The sequence below is a fragment of the Grammomys surdaster genome, unplaced genomic scaffold (assembly GCF_004785775.1).
Source record: "Grammomys surdaster isolate TR1022 unplaced genomic scaffold, NIH_TR_1.0 126091, whole genome shotgun sequence".
Lineage (NCBI taxonomy): Eukaryota > Metazoa > Chordata > Mammalia > Rodentia > Muridae > Grammomys > Grammomys surdaster.
Genome location: NW_021620899.1, coordinates 4,904,202 through 4,924,890, shown reverse-complemented (window position 1 = coordinate 4,924,890; position 20,689 = coordinate 4,904,202). Strand labels below are relative to the sequence as shown.

Here is a 20,689-nt window from a genome sequence, read left to right as displayed (position 1 = left end):
GCATTTCCCTAATGACTAAGGGTGTTGAACATTTCTTTAGGTGCTTCTCTGTCATTCAGTATTCCTCAGTTGAGAATTTTTTGTTTAGCTCTGTACCCCGTGTTTGAAAATGAGTATTTGATTCTCTGGAGTGTAACTTCTTGAGTTCTTTGTATATATTGGATATTAGCCCTGTATCAGATATAGGATTGGTAAAGATCTTTTCCCAATCTATGGGTTTGCTATATTATCCTATTGAAAGTGTCCTTTGCCTTACAGAAGCTTTTCACTTTTATGAGGTACCATTTGTCAATAGTTGATCTTAAAGCATGAGCCATTGGTGTTCTGTTTAAGAAATTTTCCCTATTGCCCATGTGTTTGAGGATTTCCCCCACTTTCTCCTCTATTAGTTTCAGTGTTATCTGGTTTTATGTGGGGATCCTTGATCCACTTGGACTTGAGATTTGTATGAGGAGATAAGAATGGATCAATTTGCATTCTTCTACTTGCTGACCTCCAGTTGAACCAGCACCATTTGTTGAAAATGCTGTCTTTTTTTTTCCACTGGATGATTTTAGCTCCTTTGTCAAAGATCAAGTGACTATAGGTGTGTGGGTTCATTTCTGGGTCTTCAATTCTATTCCATTGATCTTCCTGCCTGTCTCTGTACCAGTACCATGCAGTTTTTATCACTATTGCTCTGTAGTACAGTTTGAGGTCAGGGATGGTGATTCCCCCCGAGAAGTTCTTTTATTGTTGAGAATAGTTTTTGCTATCATGGTTTTTTTTTTTTTTGTTATTCCAAATGAATTTGAGAATTGTTCTTTCTAACTCTGAAGAATTGAGTGGGAATTTTGATGGGGATTGTATTGAATCTGTAGATGGATTTTGGCAACATAATCATTTTTTTCTATATTAGTCTTGCCAATTCATGAACATAGTTGATGTTTCCATCTTCTGAGATCATCTATTTCTTTCTTCAGAGATTTGAAATTGTTGCTTTGACTTCTTCCTTTCCAATTTGTATGCCTTTGACCTCCTTTTGTTGTCTAATTGCTCTAGCTAGAACTTCCAGTACTGTATTGAATAGATAGAGAAAGAGTGGGCATCCTTGTCTAGTCCCTGATCTTTCACTTGCTGTGTGTTACAGTCACACCAAGATATTTTATATTGTTTGTGACTATTGTGAAGGGTATTATTTCCCTAATTTCTTTCTCAGCTGTTTATCCTTTGAGTATATGAAAGCTACTGATTTGTCTGAGTTAATGTTATTTGCAGCCATTTTGCTGAAGTTGTTTATCAGGTTTAGGAGTTCTCTCTGGTGGAACTTTTGGGGTCCCTTAAGTATACTACCATATCATCTGCAAATAGTGATATTTTGACTTCTTCCTTTCCATTTGAATCCTTTGACCTCCTTTTGTTGTCTAATTGCTCTACTTAGAACTTCAAGTACTGTATTGAATAGATAGAGAGTGGGCATCCTTGTCTAGTCCCTGATTTTAATGGACTTCCTTCAAGTTTCTCTCCATTTAGTTTGATATTGGCTACTGACTTGCTGCATATTGCTTTTACTGTGTTTAGGTAGGGGCCTTGAATTCCTGATCTTTCCAAGACTTTTAACATGAATTGATATTGAATTTTGTCAAATGCTTTTTTAGTATCTAATGAAATGATCATGTGGTTTTTTTTTTCCTTTGAGTTTGTTTATGTAGTGGATTACATTGATGGATTTAGCTATATTGAACCGTCCCTGCATCCCTGGGATGAAGCCTATTTGATGGTGGTGAATGATTGTTTTGATATGGTCTTAGATTTGGTTTTTGAGAATTTTATCAAGTATTTTTTGTATCAATTTTCATAAGGGAAATTATCCTGAAGTTCTCTTTTTTTTGTTGGGTCTTTGTGTGATTTAGGTATAAGCATAATTGTAGCTTCATCGAATGAATTAGGTAGTGTTCCTTCTGTTTCTATTTTGAGGAACAGTTTAAATAGAATTGATATTAGGTCTTCTTTGAAGGTCTGATAGAATTCTGAAATGAGCTTTCCTCTTAGCACTGCTTTCATTATGTCCCATAAGTTTTGGTGTGACATGCCTTTATTTTCATTAAATTCTAATAAGTCTTTAATTTCTTTCTTTATTTCTTCCTTGACCAAGTCATTATTGAGAAGAGTGTTGTTCAGTTTCCACATGTATGTGGGCTTTCTATTGCTTTTCTTGTTATTGAAGACCAGCCTTATTCTGTGTGGATCTGATAGGATGCAAGGGGTTATTTCAATCTTCTTGTATCTGTTGTCAGTTTTGGAGAAGGTACCATGAGGTCCTGAGAAGAAGGTGTATTCTTGTTTTAGGATGAAATGTTCTATAGATATCTGTTAAATCCATTTGGTTCATAACTTTTCTTAGTTTCACTGTGTCTCTGTTTAGTTTCTGTTTCCATGATCTGTCCATTGATGACAGTGGGGTATTGAAGTCTCCCACTATTATTGTGTGAGGTGCAATGTGTGCTTTGAGCTTTAGTAAAGTCTCTTTTATGTATGTGGGTGCCCTTGCATTTGGAGCATAGATGTTCAGAGTGGAGAGTTCATATTGGTAAATTTTTACTTTGACAAGTATGAACTGTCCTTCCTTATCTTTTTTGATAACTTTTGGTTCAAAGTCAATTTTATTCAATATTAGAATGGCTACTCCAGCTTGTTTCTTGGGACCATTTTAATTGGAAAATTGTTTTCTATCCCTTTACTCTGAGGTAGTGTCTGTATTAGTCACTGAGGTGTGTTTCCTGTAGGCAGCAAAATGCTGGGTCCTGTCTATGTATCTAGTCTGTTAGTCAATGTCTTTTTATGAGAATTGAGTCCACTAATGTTAACAGATATAAAAGAAAAGTGATTGTTGCTTTCTGTTATTTTTGTTGTTAGAGGTGGAATTATGTTTGTGTGGCTATCCTCTCATGGGTTTGTTGAAAGAAGATTAATTTCTTGCTTTTTCTAGGTTGTAGTTTCCCTCCTTGTGTTGGAGTTTTCCATCGATTATCCTTTGTAGAGCTGTATTTGAGGAAAGATATTGTGTAAATTTGGTTTTGTCATGGAATATCTTGGTTTACCCATCTATGGTAATTGAGAGTTTTGCTGGTTTAGTAGCCTGGGCTGGCATTTTTGTTCTCATGGGGTCTGTATGACATCTTCCCAGGATCTTCTGGCTTTTATAGTCTCTGCTGAGAAGTCTGGTGTGATTCTGACAGGTCTGCCGTTTTATGTTACTTGACCTTTTTCCCTTAGTGCTTTTAATATTATTTCTTTGTTTTGTTCATTTGGTGTTTTGATTATTATGTGAAAGGAGGAATTTCTTTTCTTGTCCAGTCTATTTGAAGTTCTGTAGACTTCTTGTATATTTATTACGCCCTTAGACTCCAAAGTGGTAGAGTTATGGGCATGTTCCATCACTCCTGGCTGAGGAAAGATCTTTGAATTCTTGACTTGTAAACTTTTCTTTTTAAAAAATTGGAGACTTTTTGTAGTTTATATTATAATTTGACTAGTAGTTTAAATTTATAATTTCTTTACCTTTGTATTTTCAGCAATCTGCCTTCAGACATGTAAAAATGGGGGTGAATGCATAGCTCCCAGCATGTGTCATTGTCCCTCCACCTGGGAAGGGGTGCAGTGTGAGAAACGTAAGTAGCATCCTCTACCTCATCTTCTGCAAATGAACCCATTGGAAAAATTAATCTGTAGCTTATGGAGAAGGCCACAGTAGAGACAAAATTTTAGATTACTGATCTCTTTGTAGATGGCTCAGTGGACTTGGTTTCTTACGAAGTCTGGAGAGAACGGATCCCACATACTGTATTCTGACTTCCACATATGTGCCACAGCATGAGTGTGCCCCCTTCCCATACTATCCTAATTCTATTGTATCACTCTGATAAAATATTCTGACAAAAAAGCAGCTTAAGGCAGAAAGCATTTATTTTAGCTTACAATTACAAGTTACATTGTATTGCTGCAGGGAGGTCATGGTGACAGGAGCTTAAAGCAACTAGTCACATCACATCCACAGAGATGAGAAGAGAGAAGAGAGAGAAGTCAGTGCTCCAGTGCTTGGATAGCTTTCTTTTCACTCTTACATGCTCTTGGGCCCTAAACCTAGAAATGGTGCCATTCATTTTCAGATTGGGCATTCCCATATTATTTAAGACATAAGCAAGATAATTCCCCATAGAAATGTCCATAGGCCAACCTCATCTAAGCAAACTTTTATTTTGACTTTCTTCCCAGGTGGTCCTAGGCTGTGTCAAATTGACATTTAAAGCTACTTGTCACATATACAAAATAAAAATAAAAATTTAGAACTAAAAATAAATGTTGGCCAATTTTATATCCATTTGAAAGAAGTAAGAATTTATTTGATTATTTCCCATTTCTCTTATTTCTGTTTAAAGTTTTAGAACAGCATATTAATCATACAAATAATGGGTTTCATTGTGACATTTTCATACATGTGTATAATGTCTGCTAATCGTATTCATTTCCATTGCCCTCTCTTGTCCTCTCTCTGCTCCCCTTGGTCTTCCATGAACGTAGTAGCTTCTATTATAAGTGTAGACTGATATTTTTAAGCACAGCATGAAGCTGGGACTGTGGATTCTCTACACTGCAGGACCTTTATGTGAATGGAAATGTATTGACAGTTCTAACTGAACATAAATGTTACTGCCATCTTCTGGGAAACAGTGGTAATGCCCATTCAAAGCTATAGCTAGAAGATGGAACTTTGTTAGTGTAACCCTTCAGTGTTACATTCCTCCCCAACCACACAGAGCAACTGGGATGAAAACAGCTTGTCAATTCTTGAATTATGTAAACTTTCACAATTACATTTTGCAACTCCCATGAAAAGTAACTATATATATAATTTTTGTTATGTTTAGTTTTACTCATACTATTGAAAAACATACTACCTGTCCTTAAAATGTTTATTTATTTTTATTTTTTTTTAAATGTTTATTTTTAAATGGCCTTTATTGATAGATACTTTTTAAAGATTTATTTACTTTATATATATGAGTACACTGTCACTGACACACTCGCATCGGCTCCTATTACAGAGGGTTATGAGTTACCGTGTGGTTGCTGGGAATTGAACTCAGGACCTCTAGAAGAGCAGTTAGTGCTCTTAACCACCAAGCCATCTCTCCAATCCCTGTTAAAACATTATTTCAAGTATTACAATAATTTCTGTAATGACATTGAACAGTATATTTAATGCTATGAACTTTCCCTTCCCCTTATGAGCATTTTACATATTTATAAGTAATTATTTTATTACCAGCATTTTTACTGATGATGATGTGCAGGTCGATATTGAGATACATATCATTTGAAGTAATGACCATTGAGAATCACAGTAAAGGTTCCAATCACAAAATAGCTTCAGGAGAGTGAAACACAGTGTATTATAGTATTCTATTATAAGGCATGATGACTATAAAAATCGGCTTGTTGCAGCCATTTGTACTCCGAAGTGTCTTTATGGAGGAAGATGTGCATTTCCTGGTGTATGCTCTTGCCGTACTGGATACTCTGGAGTCAAATGTGAAAAGAAGATACAGGTAATTGATAGTACAAATAATAGATGTAGGCTTCCCTGTGTATTTTCTACCTGGTAACTTACTACCCTTGATATCTTATTTCCAAAACAGAGTATACACGGTTTCAATATTCTGGTTTCCAAATCCAGAAAGTTTTACACTCACACAAATGTCTTATGTCCATGTAAAGGAGTGCAATGTATCAGCCCCACCATACAGTGGGATTCAGGATTCCAAGAAACCAGAGGACAGCTAATCCACAGTATGACATAGGACACAATTAACTTATGCTTTGGTCAAACGACAGCCATATCTCTCTTAACATACACACCACTTTAAATTAATGAGCCGCTATCTCAGTGATTAAAGTCTAGCCCTATGTAATTGTAATGGCTATGTATCACAAAAAATCAAGTCTGTTCTCATAATCCCCCCCAAATCCTCTTGCTATATTTGTTGTCTATTAAAATCCATTTCTAGGAAAAGAAATATGCCTATCACCAGAATTGAGGATTCTTCGTGTTTTAGAAACCAAAGAAGCAGGGGAAGAGATTTCTTGCTGTAGGAGACATGCTCTCACTTTGACCGATAAGGCAACTGTTGTAATGCATTTATTCCAAAGCTTCTGTATAAAAGCTTGCACTATGCCAGCTCAGTCGCTGCTCAAATTCCAGACTAGTGACATGTTGTTTGGTTTTGAGTTCTATACATATTGGAGGTGTATAGTGGTGATCATACAAGTAGACGTATGTGTGCACATGCAAGAAGTCCCTTCAAAAATGTCTTACTCTATGAGTTTTAATATAAAAGCCACCATATATTACTCAGTACTTCAAAAGGCCCAAGGTCCAACACTCGAGACTTGAGGGCTGAGGATCTGGGGTTAAAGTTCAACTTTAGCTATGTAGTGACTTGAGACACTATGTCAAAATAAAACAAAATATCTCAAACATCATGGAGATCTAAATATATTGAAACGGTATAATGCTTAAAATGTTACAAAAAATTCTTCTTGAAGTTTGAAACTGGATCAATCTGTTTCAGGTACAAAGTCAATTTCTGTATGTTTTTCTCCCTGCATTGTTGTTCATCCAGGAAAAATATGGCCACACCCTGAGAACAGTAGGGACATAACAGAATCATGGTGTGAAATTCAGGATGTCAAGTTGCTCAGTGCTTAGCTGGTCAGATCTGAGCAAGCTCTCTCCAAATCTGCTCTTGTGTGTTGCGTTGAGAATAGGACTGAGGCGTGATGAGGGAAGAAACGATTGGGAAATGAGGCTGAGAGAAATGTGTGAACTATTCTGAATATGTAGTTCTTCCCAAAAGATATAAAAGTCGGTTTTATTGGACATTGAGCATATTAATGTTATACTTTCTCAGTGTGCATCACGTTGATATACATGCTCCAGATACAAGTGGATTTATTTACCCTCACTTGGATCTATTTTATAAAAATAGTGCAGAGTATAGTAAATTTGACTTTCAAGTTGACAGAACTGAAGGGCTTTGTGTGCCATGCCAGGGGAAGGGAAAATAAACAGATAATAAGAAGAATTTCTAGTGCTTATTGGAACATGACTTTCTCTTTCTATTACAGATGAAACATCGTTGAGGAACGTGTACTATTTACAAGCCCCTATCATTAGAAATGCAATTTTATTCAGAAACAGTTGAAGAGAATTTTTGAAGCTTATTTGAATATTGCTTAAAGTATTATAAAGACCAAATAAACTAAGAAAATGTAGAATGATCTAAGCTGTTAATATCAAAGAAAAACAAAATAAAAGCTACAAGTAATTTGAATTTGACTTTGAAGTATGGTTCAATACTTGATATTAAATTCATACTCCTGATACAAATATGTTGATATTTGTAAGATTGTGGTTTTATCAGTTGCAGTTGTAATTATGTCTGTATCAGACTATGTCTGTCAGTCAAAATGACATGGTACTTAATGTTTCCTAGATACACAATGCTTAATGCGTAAGTATAGATTGTCAGGGTTTTCTTAAGAACAGGAAATGGAAATGGAGACCTAGAGGTTGGGAAAGTAGCTGTAAAAGGTCTGAAAGGTTGATACTGAAGATTCCAACCTAGATCACCAACCTAATCCTTTCTAGAACAGTACTTCTTAAACTGTGAGTAAGACCCTTTCACAGGGTTGCATATCTGATATCTGGCATATTGCGTATTTATATTAATATTAATTAAAATTATGAATCATTTAAGTTGCCAGTCATTAAATTACATTTACAAAGTAGCAATAAAATAATTTTATGGTTGGGGGTCACTACAACAAGAGTAACTGAATTAAATGACAGCAGCATTAAGAAGGTGGAGAAGTTCTCTAAAAGCTTTGCTGTTGCTGCTGCAGTCCTTGGGAATCTTCAAACTCCAGCACCAAGTCTCAAACACAGTAGGCTACTCTGAAGCATGTATTACAAACTTTCTGTGAGTCAACTATCCCAGCACCCTGGTATAGGTATCAGTGAAAAAAATAATACCTTGGTTTAGGGGATACCAAGGAAGAGGTTGTGGGAAGAACATAGAAGCCGTAGGGTAGGGACCGAGTATGAAATACTGACTTTTGGATGTGACATTGGTATCACAATTGTAAACACACAGCAACTGAAGTTGCTGCACACAGGCTACGAAAGAACAAGTCAACCATAGTTCCAGCATGAATTGCATTGATGGTTTCTTGCCCTACCCATGAGTAGCTATTGGCAGTAGATAGTTGCTAGACAATCATTCCTTTCTGAGGATATAAATACTGGTAGACGTCTCATGCTCCAGTGAATGGTTCCAGATCCACGCATACATGGGCACGGCAAACTAGACTGGGCTATGCAAAACAAACAAAAAGATGTATAGTTAATAAAGTATTTTTTTTTTGAGAAGAACACTGAGAGTTGGAGATGGTACATGGGAACAGATGCAGATACATTTTCACACCTGGAGAGGTATTACTAAGAGCACAGTGCCAGAAGAGGGCAGGAGACCCACTAGAGGACACACCCAGGTAAGGCCTGTGACAGACACACCTTGGATACAATTCAGCTTCAAATCCTAGCTCTACCTCATCTCAAGCATGTGGACTTGTGAAGGAACCTTTACCTTCCTCTATTCTTGGATCCATTCATTTGCAAAATAATGATGGACATACTTATTTCAGAAGGCTACTGGGTGATTTCAAAATTAAAATGAGGTTATTACATTTTTACAGTGGACAATTCTTACAGTGAGCGGCACACAGCAGTTGAACAAAGGTCAAGCATGGTACTAGATAGAGTATAGTTCGGTAGGGAGCACTGGTCTATATGAATCTATCTTTTATTTGATTACTGCTGAATAAGCTTATTCTTTCTAGTTCTTTCTGAATTTTGTCTGACTGGTTCAACTCCAGCTGTCTGGGCTCAAACTCCTTTTCAAACTGACTGATTCAATCTGGCTTCTCTCAGTTTCTCACTAAATTGCTCTGGTTGGCCTCAAACTTACTCTAGCCATTTGTTCTGGCTCCTTGTAATTCTCTGGTTTCAACTGCCTCTGCTGACCTGCACTGAACTGCATGAACTGACACAGGAACTCAACTCCACTGCACTCCCTGCACGGACTCCCAACTCTAACTGACCAATAAGTGATCTCTCTCTCCCTGCACTGCTCCTAAATAGCTTTTCTCCTGAGAAAGCTGGGCATATTCTATCCCTGACTCATTCTCTCAAATCTTTCTCTGATTCATCACTTTGCGTCTCAATTAGAAGTAGTTATGCCGGGCGGTGGTGGCGCACGCCTTTAATCCCAGCACTTGGGAGGCAGAGGCAGGCGGATTTCTGAGTTCGAGGCCAGCCTGGTCTACAGAGTGAGTTCCAGGACAACCAAGGCTATACAGAGAAACCCTGTCTCGAAAAACCAAAAAAAAAAAAAAAAAAGAAAAAAGAAAAAAGAAAAAAGAAAAAAAGTAGTTGTTTGGGATTAAAGGTGTGTCCCAAGGGTATGCCTGCATTTCAGCCAGATCACACAGACTTAGAAGGTCTTTATGAGATCAGAGCAGCCATGTAGCTGGATTAAATATCTCTACAGGTCTAACATGCCTGAAGCTCTGGGTTCAATAGTTAGTACTAAAAAGGAAAACAGAAAGCCTAACATATGGATCTTACTCTTGTTATTAATAATATTATTGTTAATGTGTACCAGTGAGACAAGCTAGAGCATCAGTGACCGATAGATGTATGTATTTGGTTTTATATTTTGCAGCGACTTCTATATTTGATAAGTATGGTTTGTTGCCAAGTTTAAGTATTTACTATTTAAAAGCACCAAATCAGCAATGTGTGAGTTAATCAAGATAAAATTTGTGGACAATACTTAATAAACCTGGACATGGTGCTCAAAGGAAGGGTACATAATTATCACTCAGAAGGGTTGAAGTTCTAACCCCCAGCCTCCCAAATAAACAAAATCATGTATTATAGCCATGTTGGTATAAAGATGAGTGCATCGGTGTTAAGTTAAAAGACCACACCTGAAACTCCATTCCTCCCATTTCCATGGTGGTCCAAAGCATCGGGGGCCACAGCTGCTGTGCCTCTCTGCTAAATACGAAGAGTTCTGCTGCAAGACTGAGGTAGGCTTTTGTTTGCTGTTGTGTTTTTGCTGTTTGGGGGGAAGAGTCTCACAGTTTAGGCTGGCCTCCTGTTTTGCATAGTATTCCTTAAACCCCCACTGAAGTTTAAAAAAATAATAAGAGCAAACTACATGTCTTTACAGTGGGAGGGGAGGATAGAGGAGGAGAAGATGGAAGAGAAAAGGGGGGAGGAGAAGGAGAGGGAGAAGGAGAAAGGGCCATACCTGTCATTCTTCAGTTTAAATCTATTGTAATCTCCAGTAGTTTCTACATCGAGGTGAAATTAGCAGACTTGACCTGCAGATGGTGCTAGAGCCTCAGCTCAGCTTATGTGCCTTAGGTACAAGGCAACCACTTTGATAAAAGCACAGGAAGCATTTAATGCAAACATGACACTTTCAATAAGAAAATCATTTATGAGCTTAGACATCTCCATTACATTGGGTGATTGCCTAGTAATTGTAGGCATTTGCCTTGGCCGTTCACAGTTCCCATTGTGCTAGTAAGGGATATTACATCCATGTAAAAATTTAGTGATGTACTGAATTCATCAGAGGTTTACATTGTCTTGAGTAGTATTTGGTTAGACAGAATTTCCCCCTTTATTCTGTGAATTGGGAAATGTTGATCAATTAAAAGAGACAGAGTTCCAGGTAGTTGAGAGTATATATCCTGGTGCCGCTGAGAAATAAGAATATAATAAAATCATATAAATGATAAGCTTAAAAGAATCTCTAAAAGGCAGAGTACTTGCCTGGATGTGCTCCTTCTCTCCACTGTAGTTTATTTATTTATTTTTAAGGCAGGGTTTTTACAGTATAGCTCAGAAACTGGCCTTGAACTCAAGGTGAGGCTCCTACCTCAGCTTCAGGTATACTGGTATTAAAGACATGTTCTTAGATTTTGTCACTTGATTTCCATCAAAAGTAAATGCAATTTCCCTGGCTTACTGTGCATCTAATCATCTAGAGAGTCTAATCTGAGTATGAGTTTAAGGAATAATAAAATTATAACTATTTTAAATGAATATTAGAGATCAAACAATGGCCTCTCAACTGCTAAGAAAGGCCTTGACCACTGAGCCAAATCTTTAGCCATTATTCTCCGACTGAAGTTATGATAGATATAGATATAATATGTGAAAAGTTATGACATCAAATTAAATTATCCTCACCAAAGTGTCAGTGAGATAACTCTTGCCTAGTGTGCTCAAAGCCATTGTAACTGTCCAGTTTGCTTTGTTCCTTTGGAAGCTCAGCTCTAATATCTGCTTTTCCTTCTGCTGACTTCTCTCCAAGTTACCCAAGCTGAGGTTCTTTCCCGGGTAACAGCTCTCATGGCTACTAAAAGCAGCTTCTCAGGTTACCTTACATTCCCCGGACCACGGTTGGGTCATTGGGGAACAACACTGTGGATTAACTTATATGAGTGATTCCGTGTTGACCCAGTTAAGTGACCCAGGAAGTGACACATTCTCCACTCCATTATCTGACTGCCCTGTGGCTTGTCAGCCTCCCAGCTGATTCTGTGATGACTGAAACTATCCGATGACTGTAGAATTCAAGAGGAGAAATGTTTAAACCCTTTCTTGAGATAGGCCAATTATTTCTTTGGATTTCATCTGAGACCCATCTCCCCAAATTAAAGCATCAGTATGGAACCAAACTATTACCATTCCATGAAATAGGTATGATCGATGAGTTTATAGTTTGACCATTTTCTTTATGGTAGGAAGCAGTCCCTTCAGAGGGTTTGAGGGTGATATTTAATGTTGGGAGACAAATGTAAGGTAGCCACAGAGCTTGCAGGGAGAATTTTGACTTATAGGCAAACATTTTGAAACAGTTTCATTTTCAGCTCCTCACTGTAAACAACAAATTAAGCATAACTGTAAGAGAGGAGAAGTTGCATTAACCCAAATATACAGCCTAAACTGGTTATGTTGAGGTCATAGATCAGATGAGTGCTTGGCTCTGTTCACTGAGAGTGGGGGTTTCTAAAGGCAAAAGACAGCTTCAATAAGAAGACAGGGCCAGAGAAGACACAAGATGGAGCACAGTTCACTACTGATGCTCAGTACAGGGACAAAAGCTTCCACATTCAGGGCTGAAGTGAAGGGGATGCCAAGCTGAAACTTAAATAATTTTTGCTCTGAAATAAGAGGACAGATTCAAGCCGGGTGTGATGATGCACACCTTTAATTCCAGCATTCCAGAGGCAGAGGCAGGTGGATCTCTTGAGTTTGAGGGCAGCCTGGTCTACAAAGAGAGCTCCAGGATAGAACAGGGCTGGAGAAACCATGTCTCCAAAGAGAGAGAGGGGGAAGGGGAGGGAAGGAGGAAGGGAGGGAGGGAGAGAGGGAGGGAGGAAGGGAGACAGAGATGGAGGGAGGGAGGGAGGGAGGGAGGGAGGGAGGGAGGGAAGGAGGAAGGACTAAGAGTCCCCCATCAGACCTATCCAACTGAGCCAGTCTTGAAGTTGTTTCTAAATGTTTTCCAGGTCATCACTGCTTCCCAAATGAAAAAGCATAGGATTTAGACTCCATCTTTAACCTGTGAAGGATGCAGAAGCAGCTCTCCCAGGCTCTATTACTAAACAGCAGGGAGAGGATGTGTTAGAGAGATGTTTGCTCTCTCAGGGACTGCTAACATGACAAGCATGCTCGAAGCAAAAATGAATAACCAGTTTGTAGCTTCCCACAGAACATTCATGCTGAAAATATACATGTACACTTCTAGCTAATTAGGCCCCAAGTTCTTCTTAAAAGGCACATTGTGATTAATTAAAATAAATGCCACTCATTACTTTAAAAAGAGTAAATTCATTATTATGTGTACATTTAAGGTGCCATATTACAACTTCTGTGTTGGACTATTTATAAGATCTATTTTATGTCATTATTCAGCTGTCAGTTTGAGTCGAAATTGTCATAGTATTATAAATCCTTTGGTTAATATTTAGCAGAACTTGAACTAACAACTGAAATTTAAATTCAATATTTATTATCTTTTATTGCAGACCAATTTAAGGAGAGTGATCACATCCACTTCAGGTTCAGTGCTGTGAAGAAGGACCAATCAGTGGAAACTTTTACCACTTACAGAATAATTTAATTAAGTGTGGTATCCCACTTCCACAAATTGAAAACAAAATGGCTGGGTTATAACTCTATATACACACACACATGTATATGTCTATTCAAATACTCTCTGAAATATTATTATAACTATCATTATATTATTATAATATAATTATCATTATATTAAAGATAAATTTATTGACAACAGTATGTATTATATCCATTTTAATATAAAACAAAAAATATTGTAAGTAATAGTCCATATGTATAAAATGAAAATTGGCAAGCAAGTATTCAAATATTTGGAATAACTATCAAATGGAAAATAGTTAGCTTATTATATATCCATAGAATTTCTATGCATTTAATACAACAATAGCTAAAGTAAAACTGTCTTGATCACACAGAGAGGTCTGTGTTACACTTTTTTATTATTACTTTTATCTTTCTACAGTCTAGTCATTACTATCTCCCAGTCTACCCTCACACAGTTCCACATTCCATTCCTCATCCTCCCTCCCTGGTCTCCAAGAGGATGATGTCTCTACTTCCCCCACCAAAATCCCCCTCAGTGCCCCCGCTCAGGCCATCCCACTCTCGGTGAAAAGAATGTGGTACTAATCTGAATTTCTTCAGATTAACAAAACTGAGACAATGAATAGATGTTGCAAACGTTATTAGATAGGTTTAAACAATATGATTTGGGTAGGCCAACATGACCATCTGCACACCGGAGAGGCTGAGAAATCTGATAACTTCTCCATCCCCAAGACTGCATGCCTTGGGGTATCAGTCTGACACTGAAGGTTGGGAGGTCTTGTGTAGAATATGTTGCCTATATTGGAAATGAAAGGTGCTGAGTTCCAATGTCAGTGAAGAACAGGAGCAATGGTAACAGCAAAACAGATATACTCATCAGCAAGGAGGAAGGCCAGTAGGCAAAAGCTGCACTGATTTCCTCCCAGACCACTTTATATATGAGCAGCAGTCATCAGGTGTTTCAGGTGCTGGGGGAAGGGTCTTCTCCTCTCAGTTCATCCAAGACATGCCCTGTCATGCCCACCCAAAGGTGTACCTCCTAGTTGATTCCAAAGCTAGACAAGGTGATACCGAACAATCATAGATACAAAGGAAAGTTTCCAGACACAGTAAAAATACACTTTAATTTTAACCATGCTGTCTAGCTAGTTGGGAAGATACTCACTAACAATCCCACAATCCCAGCACTTGGAGAGTTAGTAGGATTAGAAATTCAATGTTATCCTAGCTACACTGTAAGTTTGATTTCAGCCCAGACGACATGAGAACCTGTCACAAAATGAAAGTATACATTTCCATATATGTAACCACATATAACCTTTTAAAGTCGTAGTAGAAGGACAGATAGGTAACTTTTAAACTGGTTACCTCAAGAGAGTAGAATAAAGAAACCACGGGAAGGCGGGGAAGACTTCACTTACTGCTTTACATGTAGCTATATCGATTACTAGTTTATTTCATTTCCTGAGTATAGGTATTTTGCCTGCAGGTACGTCTGTGCCCTGTGATGGTGCCTGATGCATGAGGAGGTCAGGATGTAGTGAACTACACAGATATGTATTCTGTGAACCAAATCCAAGTTCTCTGTGATTAACCACTGAACAATCTCCTCTTCAAACTTAATTGCTTACATTTTTATATTATATTGATACAGGGAGGGGAAGAGAGAGGATCAAGTTCAGGGTCTGTGTGCTCCTAGCAAGAGAGATACCACTGGGCTCCAGCTCTGCCTCCACCATGGTCTTTTTTTTTTTTAATTTATTTACATTTCAAATGTCATCTCCTTTCCCCGTTTCCCCTCCCTAGAACCCCCCATTCCATCCACCTCCTCTTTTTTGTTTTATACCATTTTAATTACAAGCATGTATTCAAGTCAGCTCTAGGTTGAGGGTCTATTTTGGGGTTTCGTTTGTTTGTTTTTCATTTCACTTAGTTTTCATTTTCTTCCCCTCCCCCCTTTTTTTCTTCTCTACCTCACTGTAGTGGGTTTGGTCAAATGCTGCTTGTATTTTAATGTTAATTTGGGTCCCCAAAATTGTTTGTATGAGAGAGTTCACTTTGCTACCTAAGACATTGAGTGACCCTGTCTCCAGTTGGTTCTGATTGGTAAATAAAGATGTTGTAGCCAATGGCTGGGCAGAACAGATATAGGCAGGACTTTTAGGATTCCCAGGTTTGGGACCAAGAGGGGCAGGAAAGAGAGGGAGGTCTGCCTTGCTGAGAGAGTGTGGAGGAAAGGAGAGATACCGTCCCTGAGAAGAGAGCAGGACAGAAATACATGGCCACTGTGTGAAGGAGTCAGGAGAGCACGGCCCAGGCCACAACTCAGTTGGTCAGCTCTCTGGGTCCGGAACTGCAAAGATAGACTATAAAGTTTAATAAGTAATACCTCGGGATTATTGGCAGGAGGTGGATTAATGGGTGGAGGTTAGCCAGTGGCCCAGCTATTGAGCTGATTAAAGTTATCAAAATATAAAGGCTGTGTGTGTGTGTTTCATTTTAGAACATAAACCTTGAGACAGGTAGCGAATCTGAGGCTGGAATTTTATTAAGTAAAAATTACTGCTGCAGCCCACTCCAACTCCTCTCTTTTCTCTCCAGAATCTTCAGTTAGCTACAGTCGTGGTTGCTGTTCTTATTATTGTAACAAAACACCATAACCAAAAGGAATTTGGGGAAGCAGGACTCAAAAAATGTAGACAGCTAAGGGTAAGAACTGGAGCAGATGCCATTGAAGAGTGTTGCTCGCCAGCTCGGTCTTCCTGCATTGCTCAGGAGTCTTATACCATCCAAGACCACACAAACAGCAGTGTGTGCCCATTCACACAAACCAAACACGGAAGAAAATGAGTTTGTGTGTATGGATATTCTTGTTCTCCCGTACTTTCAGGCTGCTCTTCATCTTAGAACTTGAGCCCAAAGGATAAGATTTTGATGAAGACATTCCATTAAAGTCTAAGTGTACCAAAATTTCTCACTTTCTGCACATTGGCTGAACAATTTTGTTACGTCGATTTTTCAGATCTCTCATTATTTTGTAGGCTGTGTCTCTTACTCTGTCTAATCGATCTGTGCTAGTGTTTAGCCATGTGAACATACTATCCTCTCCTCTTGCCCATGAGCCCCGCATATTGATTGTTCATAGGGTGCCTTGGCTATGTTTCCTAGTAGTGTGAGAACAGGTACAGGAGATAAGACTGACCCCAAAGACCAGGTCAGGAAGAGAGGAGTCAGGCCCTTTCATCCTTTCCTTCACCCAGTGTTAATAAAGCATTTGTGTTTTTAAGAGTTAATGCATACTTCCTTGTGAAGTTGTGATCTATTTTTAACATAGGAAAGGTACAAAGAGTACTTCACCTCAAATAAGGCCAGGTTCAATTCTGCAGAATCGTGGCCAATTCCTAAATAAATGAGAAAACAGAAAACATTTTTTTTTGTTTCACTTGACTATTACCATACCCATCATAAGTATTTTATGTGAAATTGCCTCAAAAAAAATGTTCAAGATGAATAAACCCTTTTCACTCTAAATGAGAGGCAGAGCAATTCTCTTTAGTTGCACCACATCTGGAAACAGAATAACCATTGTTGAGTGAAGATGGGGAAACTGATTACAGAAAAAGAAAAATGTTTAGCAACTGCAGAATCTGATCAAAAGCTTTCAGAGAGGAAATGATGCAGATAAATGAAGGGGAAATGTCTGAAATAACTTCTGTTTCATTCTGTTCAAATAAAAACATGGAAGATGATAATAAAAATGCTTTCTTCCTTCCTGAAATCTTGTGTTGCTCATTTAGATGCATCTGCTACAGTATTAATGGAGACATAAGTAAGGCTGAAAGTTATGAGTTAACTTCTAATAGAATTAAGAAAAAGCAGAAGCTATTCAATGTCATATATTCATATCTCAGGATTTGGAGCTAAAAACAACAGATAAGAGAGAGGATGCTCTGTTGTCTTTCAGAGTCTGGGTGACTTCATTCAACATAAACTTTTCTAGGTCCATCCATTTACCTGAAATTTTTATAATTTTCTCTTCTTTAGAAAGCAAAAGTCTCCCATTGTGAATATGTACACATCTTCATTGTTCATTCACCAGTTAAAGGGCATTTAGGATGTTTCCATTTCCTGGTCATTGTGAATAAGGCATTGTGAACATAGCTGAAGAAGTATCTGTAGAGAAGGATGTGGAGTCCTTTGCACATATGTCAAGGAGTGGTATAGCTGGGTCATAGAATGGATTTATTTTTAGTTTTTTGAGGGTTCTCCATCCTGATTTCCAGAGCATCTGCACCAGTTTGCACCTTCCCAGTAGTAAGTGAAGGAACCACTTTTTCCACATCCTCACCAGAGCTTGATGTCAGTTGTTCCATTGATATTGGCTGTTCTGATTGAGGTGAGGTTAAATCTCACAGCATGTAAATCACCACATGGAAACACATGTTTACATGTGCCTTCCCTCTCCTAATGTTTTAGAAACTCCAACAAAAGTATATCACTTTGTAGACAGGCCTTCAGCAAGGAACTTCATTCTGCTTCTGTCTGTTAGACCAAAGCTTAATTTGAACCAAAACTCTATAAATGTTACTGATACATTAGAAAAGAAACTAAAAGAAACCAGGACAATTTGTGAGCCCAATCCTTGTCAGATAGTCCCCTATTGGTAGGTTCTTTTGGACTTAACTGCACTTTTAAATAAGTAAAATGACCAGAAATAAAACAGTAAATGAAGCCTTTATGCCTTGAGTTTACCTTATATATACAGAGGTCTAGGATCAGGTTCAAAGGCCACTTACAACTTATGTGGAAGACACTGTCTACGTTTTTTTCAGCAAATATAAGATATGATTTACCAGTCAAAAATACCAAGCACTTAAGGGACTTGTTAATTAGGTTTAAACCTCAAATTCGTTGTGTACCTATGTATATACACTCCACAGACACAGACCAGACTAAAAACTAATAATACAAATAGTTGCATTTTAATCATAAGAGTTGAACTTGGGCCAACCTTAGATTGATTTCAACAGAATAAACGCTCAACCATGTGCAGGTGACTGTGCTGACTACTTGTTGCTTACATTTACTCTCTAAAATGTCATGTAACCACTTTGTCTCTGGAGGATTTGGATCTTTACAAGTGCTCAAGACGTCTCTATTCTATAATTCTGAATACCAGTTAATTTATATCTTTAAACAAAATAGGCTATAATTTTCCTTTAGATATAGGAAAATCTAGTGAGATCTGACCCAAAGAAATCCAAGAAGCTGAAGAATGATAAGACCTCCATGTCAGAGTTGATGAGTGAAGCTTATCCTAGAAATTATAACTTTATCCAGGGCAGGATCCCTAAATTCAAGACCTTATTGGCTAATGTAACAGTGTAGGACTTGCTTCAAGTCTACCAAGTCATGTGTTGCTTCCTAAGTGCAGAGGACACAGCAAGCAGAGATATTTCTAAAAGCAAATCCAGCTCATTCTCATTCTAAATAAATACTCTGGAGCATAACTGCTGGCTTTTCTGAAAGAGAAGCATGGAAAGCCATGACAAACGTATGTGCTTTGAAAAATATGTTACAGGATTCAGCAAATGAGATGCATTTTATTAATTATTAAGGAGGCGTGGAAAGGGACTCTGTTCAGCACACTGTTGCAGCATATCCCTTCTGTGTTATGTATGATTTATTGTTCTGTTTGTGCTTTCTAGCCCCAGAGTCATCGTTAAGGGGCAGCTAAAATTAAGGGACTAAGGAATACTCTGTCGGTATTTGCCCATGGCTGGAATGCAGCCATGAAGAAAATGAAAAATGGAGCACCATTAGGAATAAATTGTAGGTTTTTAGTGCTCTTTTATTCTCAAAATGGGTTTCTGTTTTGAGATTCGCATCTTTCCATTTATTTGCACTGGCTTGTGTTACAAGCTGACGGTGCCATTCTGTTCCCAACTGAGTCTCCCCAGATGTTCCCAACATTTCCAGGGTAAGTTTCTACTTCCCATACAAAGCTCTTTGTGCATCAGCCCCATCTGGGCCATTAGGTTTTAAAGCCTTTACAAAGTTTTCTGAAACTTCTTAGAAAATTGTGAATGTGTCAACATCAAACCCAACTCTCACACAGGAAAAAAAAATAAGAAAGATGTAGTCTGTTTTAAGTCAAATGTGATCAACCATGACATGGTCTATGGATTCGGATCACCAGAGTGACATGCTACACAATGGAAGTGGTTGCATGAACTCCTGTAGTCTCAGAATGAAAGGCACCCATTCACAAATGCATGCACAAAGAAACACTGGTGATGACAGCATGTTAAAGCAAATTAGGGAAAACTGCAATGGGCTTCAGATGCTATTGGATTTTTGTTTATTGGAAGCTAATGATCTTTTAAGAATACAATGAAAATCTTTTACCTGATGCTCAAAGGGAACATGAGGTCTGATATAGAAATGATTTACAGATGTATCACTATATCCCAACCAGATGTGGTTATTCACAATTATGATCCCAACATGTATGCAGAATATTGAGATACTTAAATTTCCAGGCCAGCCTGGCCTATGTAGTGAATTCTTGGTCACTCTGAGCTAGGAAGTAAGCCTATATTTCAGAAATTATAATGATAAGGTAACCAAAAGACAATCTAAAGAATCCTGGGCTCTCAATCTGTAACAACCCAGCCTCCACAATCAGGAAGTTCTAATTCATCAATCAATCTGCAGAATCTTCAACACCAGTGTGACTTCTTCAGAGAACATTTCACTCACAGATCTGACCTATGGTTTCTGATGTGGATGGGACATACAAGTCAGGTACCAGTTAGCTTTTTTTCATTGAACACTGAAAGTTTTTCTGTAAAACCCATGGACATCTTCTGGCCTTAGTCTTTCAAGTGCTGGATTACAGGCATAAGCTACCTTGGCTGACTATTTATTCATTTTTCACTTCAGAATATGAGAACATAATAATTACATTAAGAAAGTTAATAAGTTATAGTATTCAATGAGAATCAATGTAAAATGTCTTCTGACTTATAGAACAAATAGAAAATAGTTTCAGACTTTTCTTCATAACTCTGCTAGTCTTCATGTCAGTTATTGCCTCTGAGTCCTTTGGGGATGAACACATAAACTTAGTCCAAACCAACATTAAACACCCTCTCCAAGTTATTGGGTAGAAGAGACACCTGTGGCTGCTATTGTTTGTTTCTTACCATTCCTTTATTTTCTTATGATGTTAAGCAAACACTGTATGCTTATCTCTTCCTTTTGGATAATAACCAAATAATGTAAGAACTTCTGTTTGTTAGTTATGCTACTTTTACTTAACATTAAGGTTCACTTAACTTTGTGAGTTCTTGAACATTTCTAGAGCCACCAACA

General features: G+C 37.9%; 1 protein-coding gene across 1 annotated transcript in view; it reads left to right on the top strand.

Annotated features, from left to right (window-relative positions):
* The window catches only part of Vwde (von Willebrand factor D and EGF domains), a 67,652-nt gene extending 60,453 nt beyond the window's left edge, over positions 1 to 7,199 (top strand). Inside the window, 3 exon segments of the mRNA XM_028755957.1 lie at positions 3,555 to 3,650; positions 5,485 to 5,588; positions 7,168 to 7,199. Coding sequence (XP_028611790.1) covers positions 3,555 to 3,650; positions 5,485 to 5,588; positions 7,168 to 7,182 — 215 coding nt within the window. The 3' untranslated portion in view covers positions 7,183 to 7,199.
* Positions 7,200 to 20,689: the final 13,490 nt, after the last annotated feature.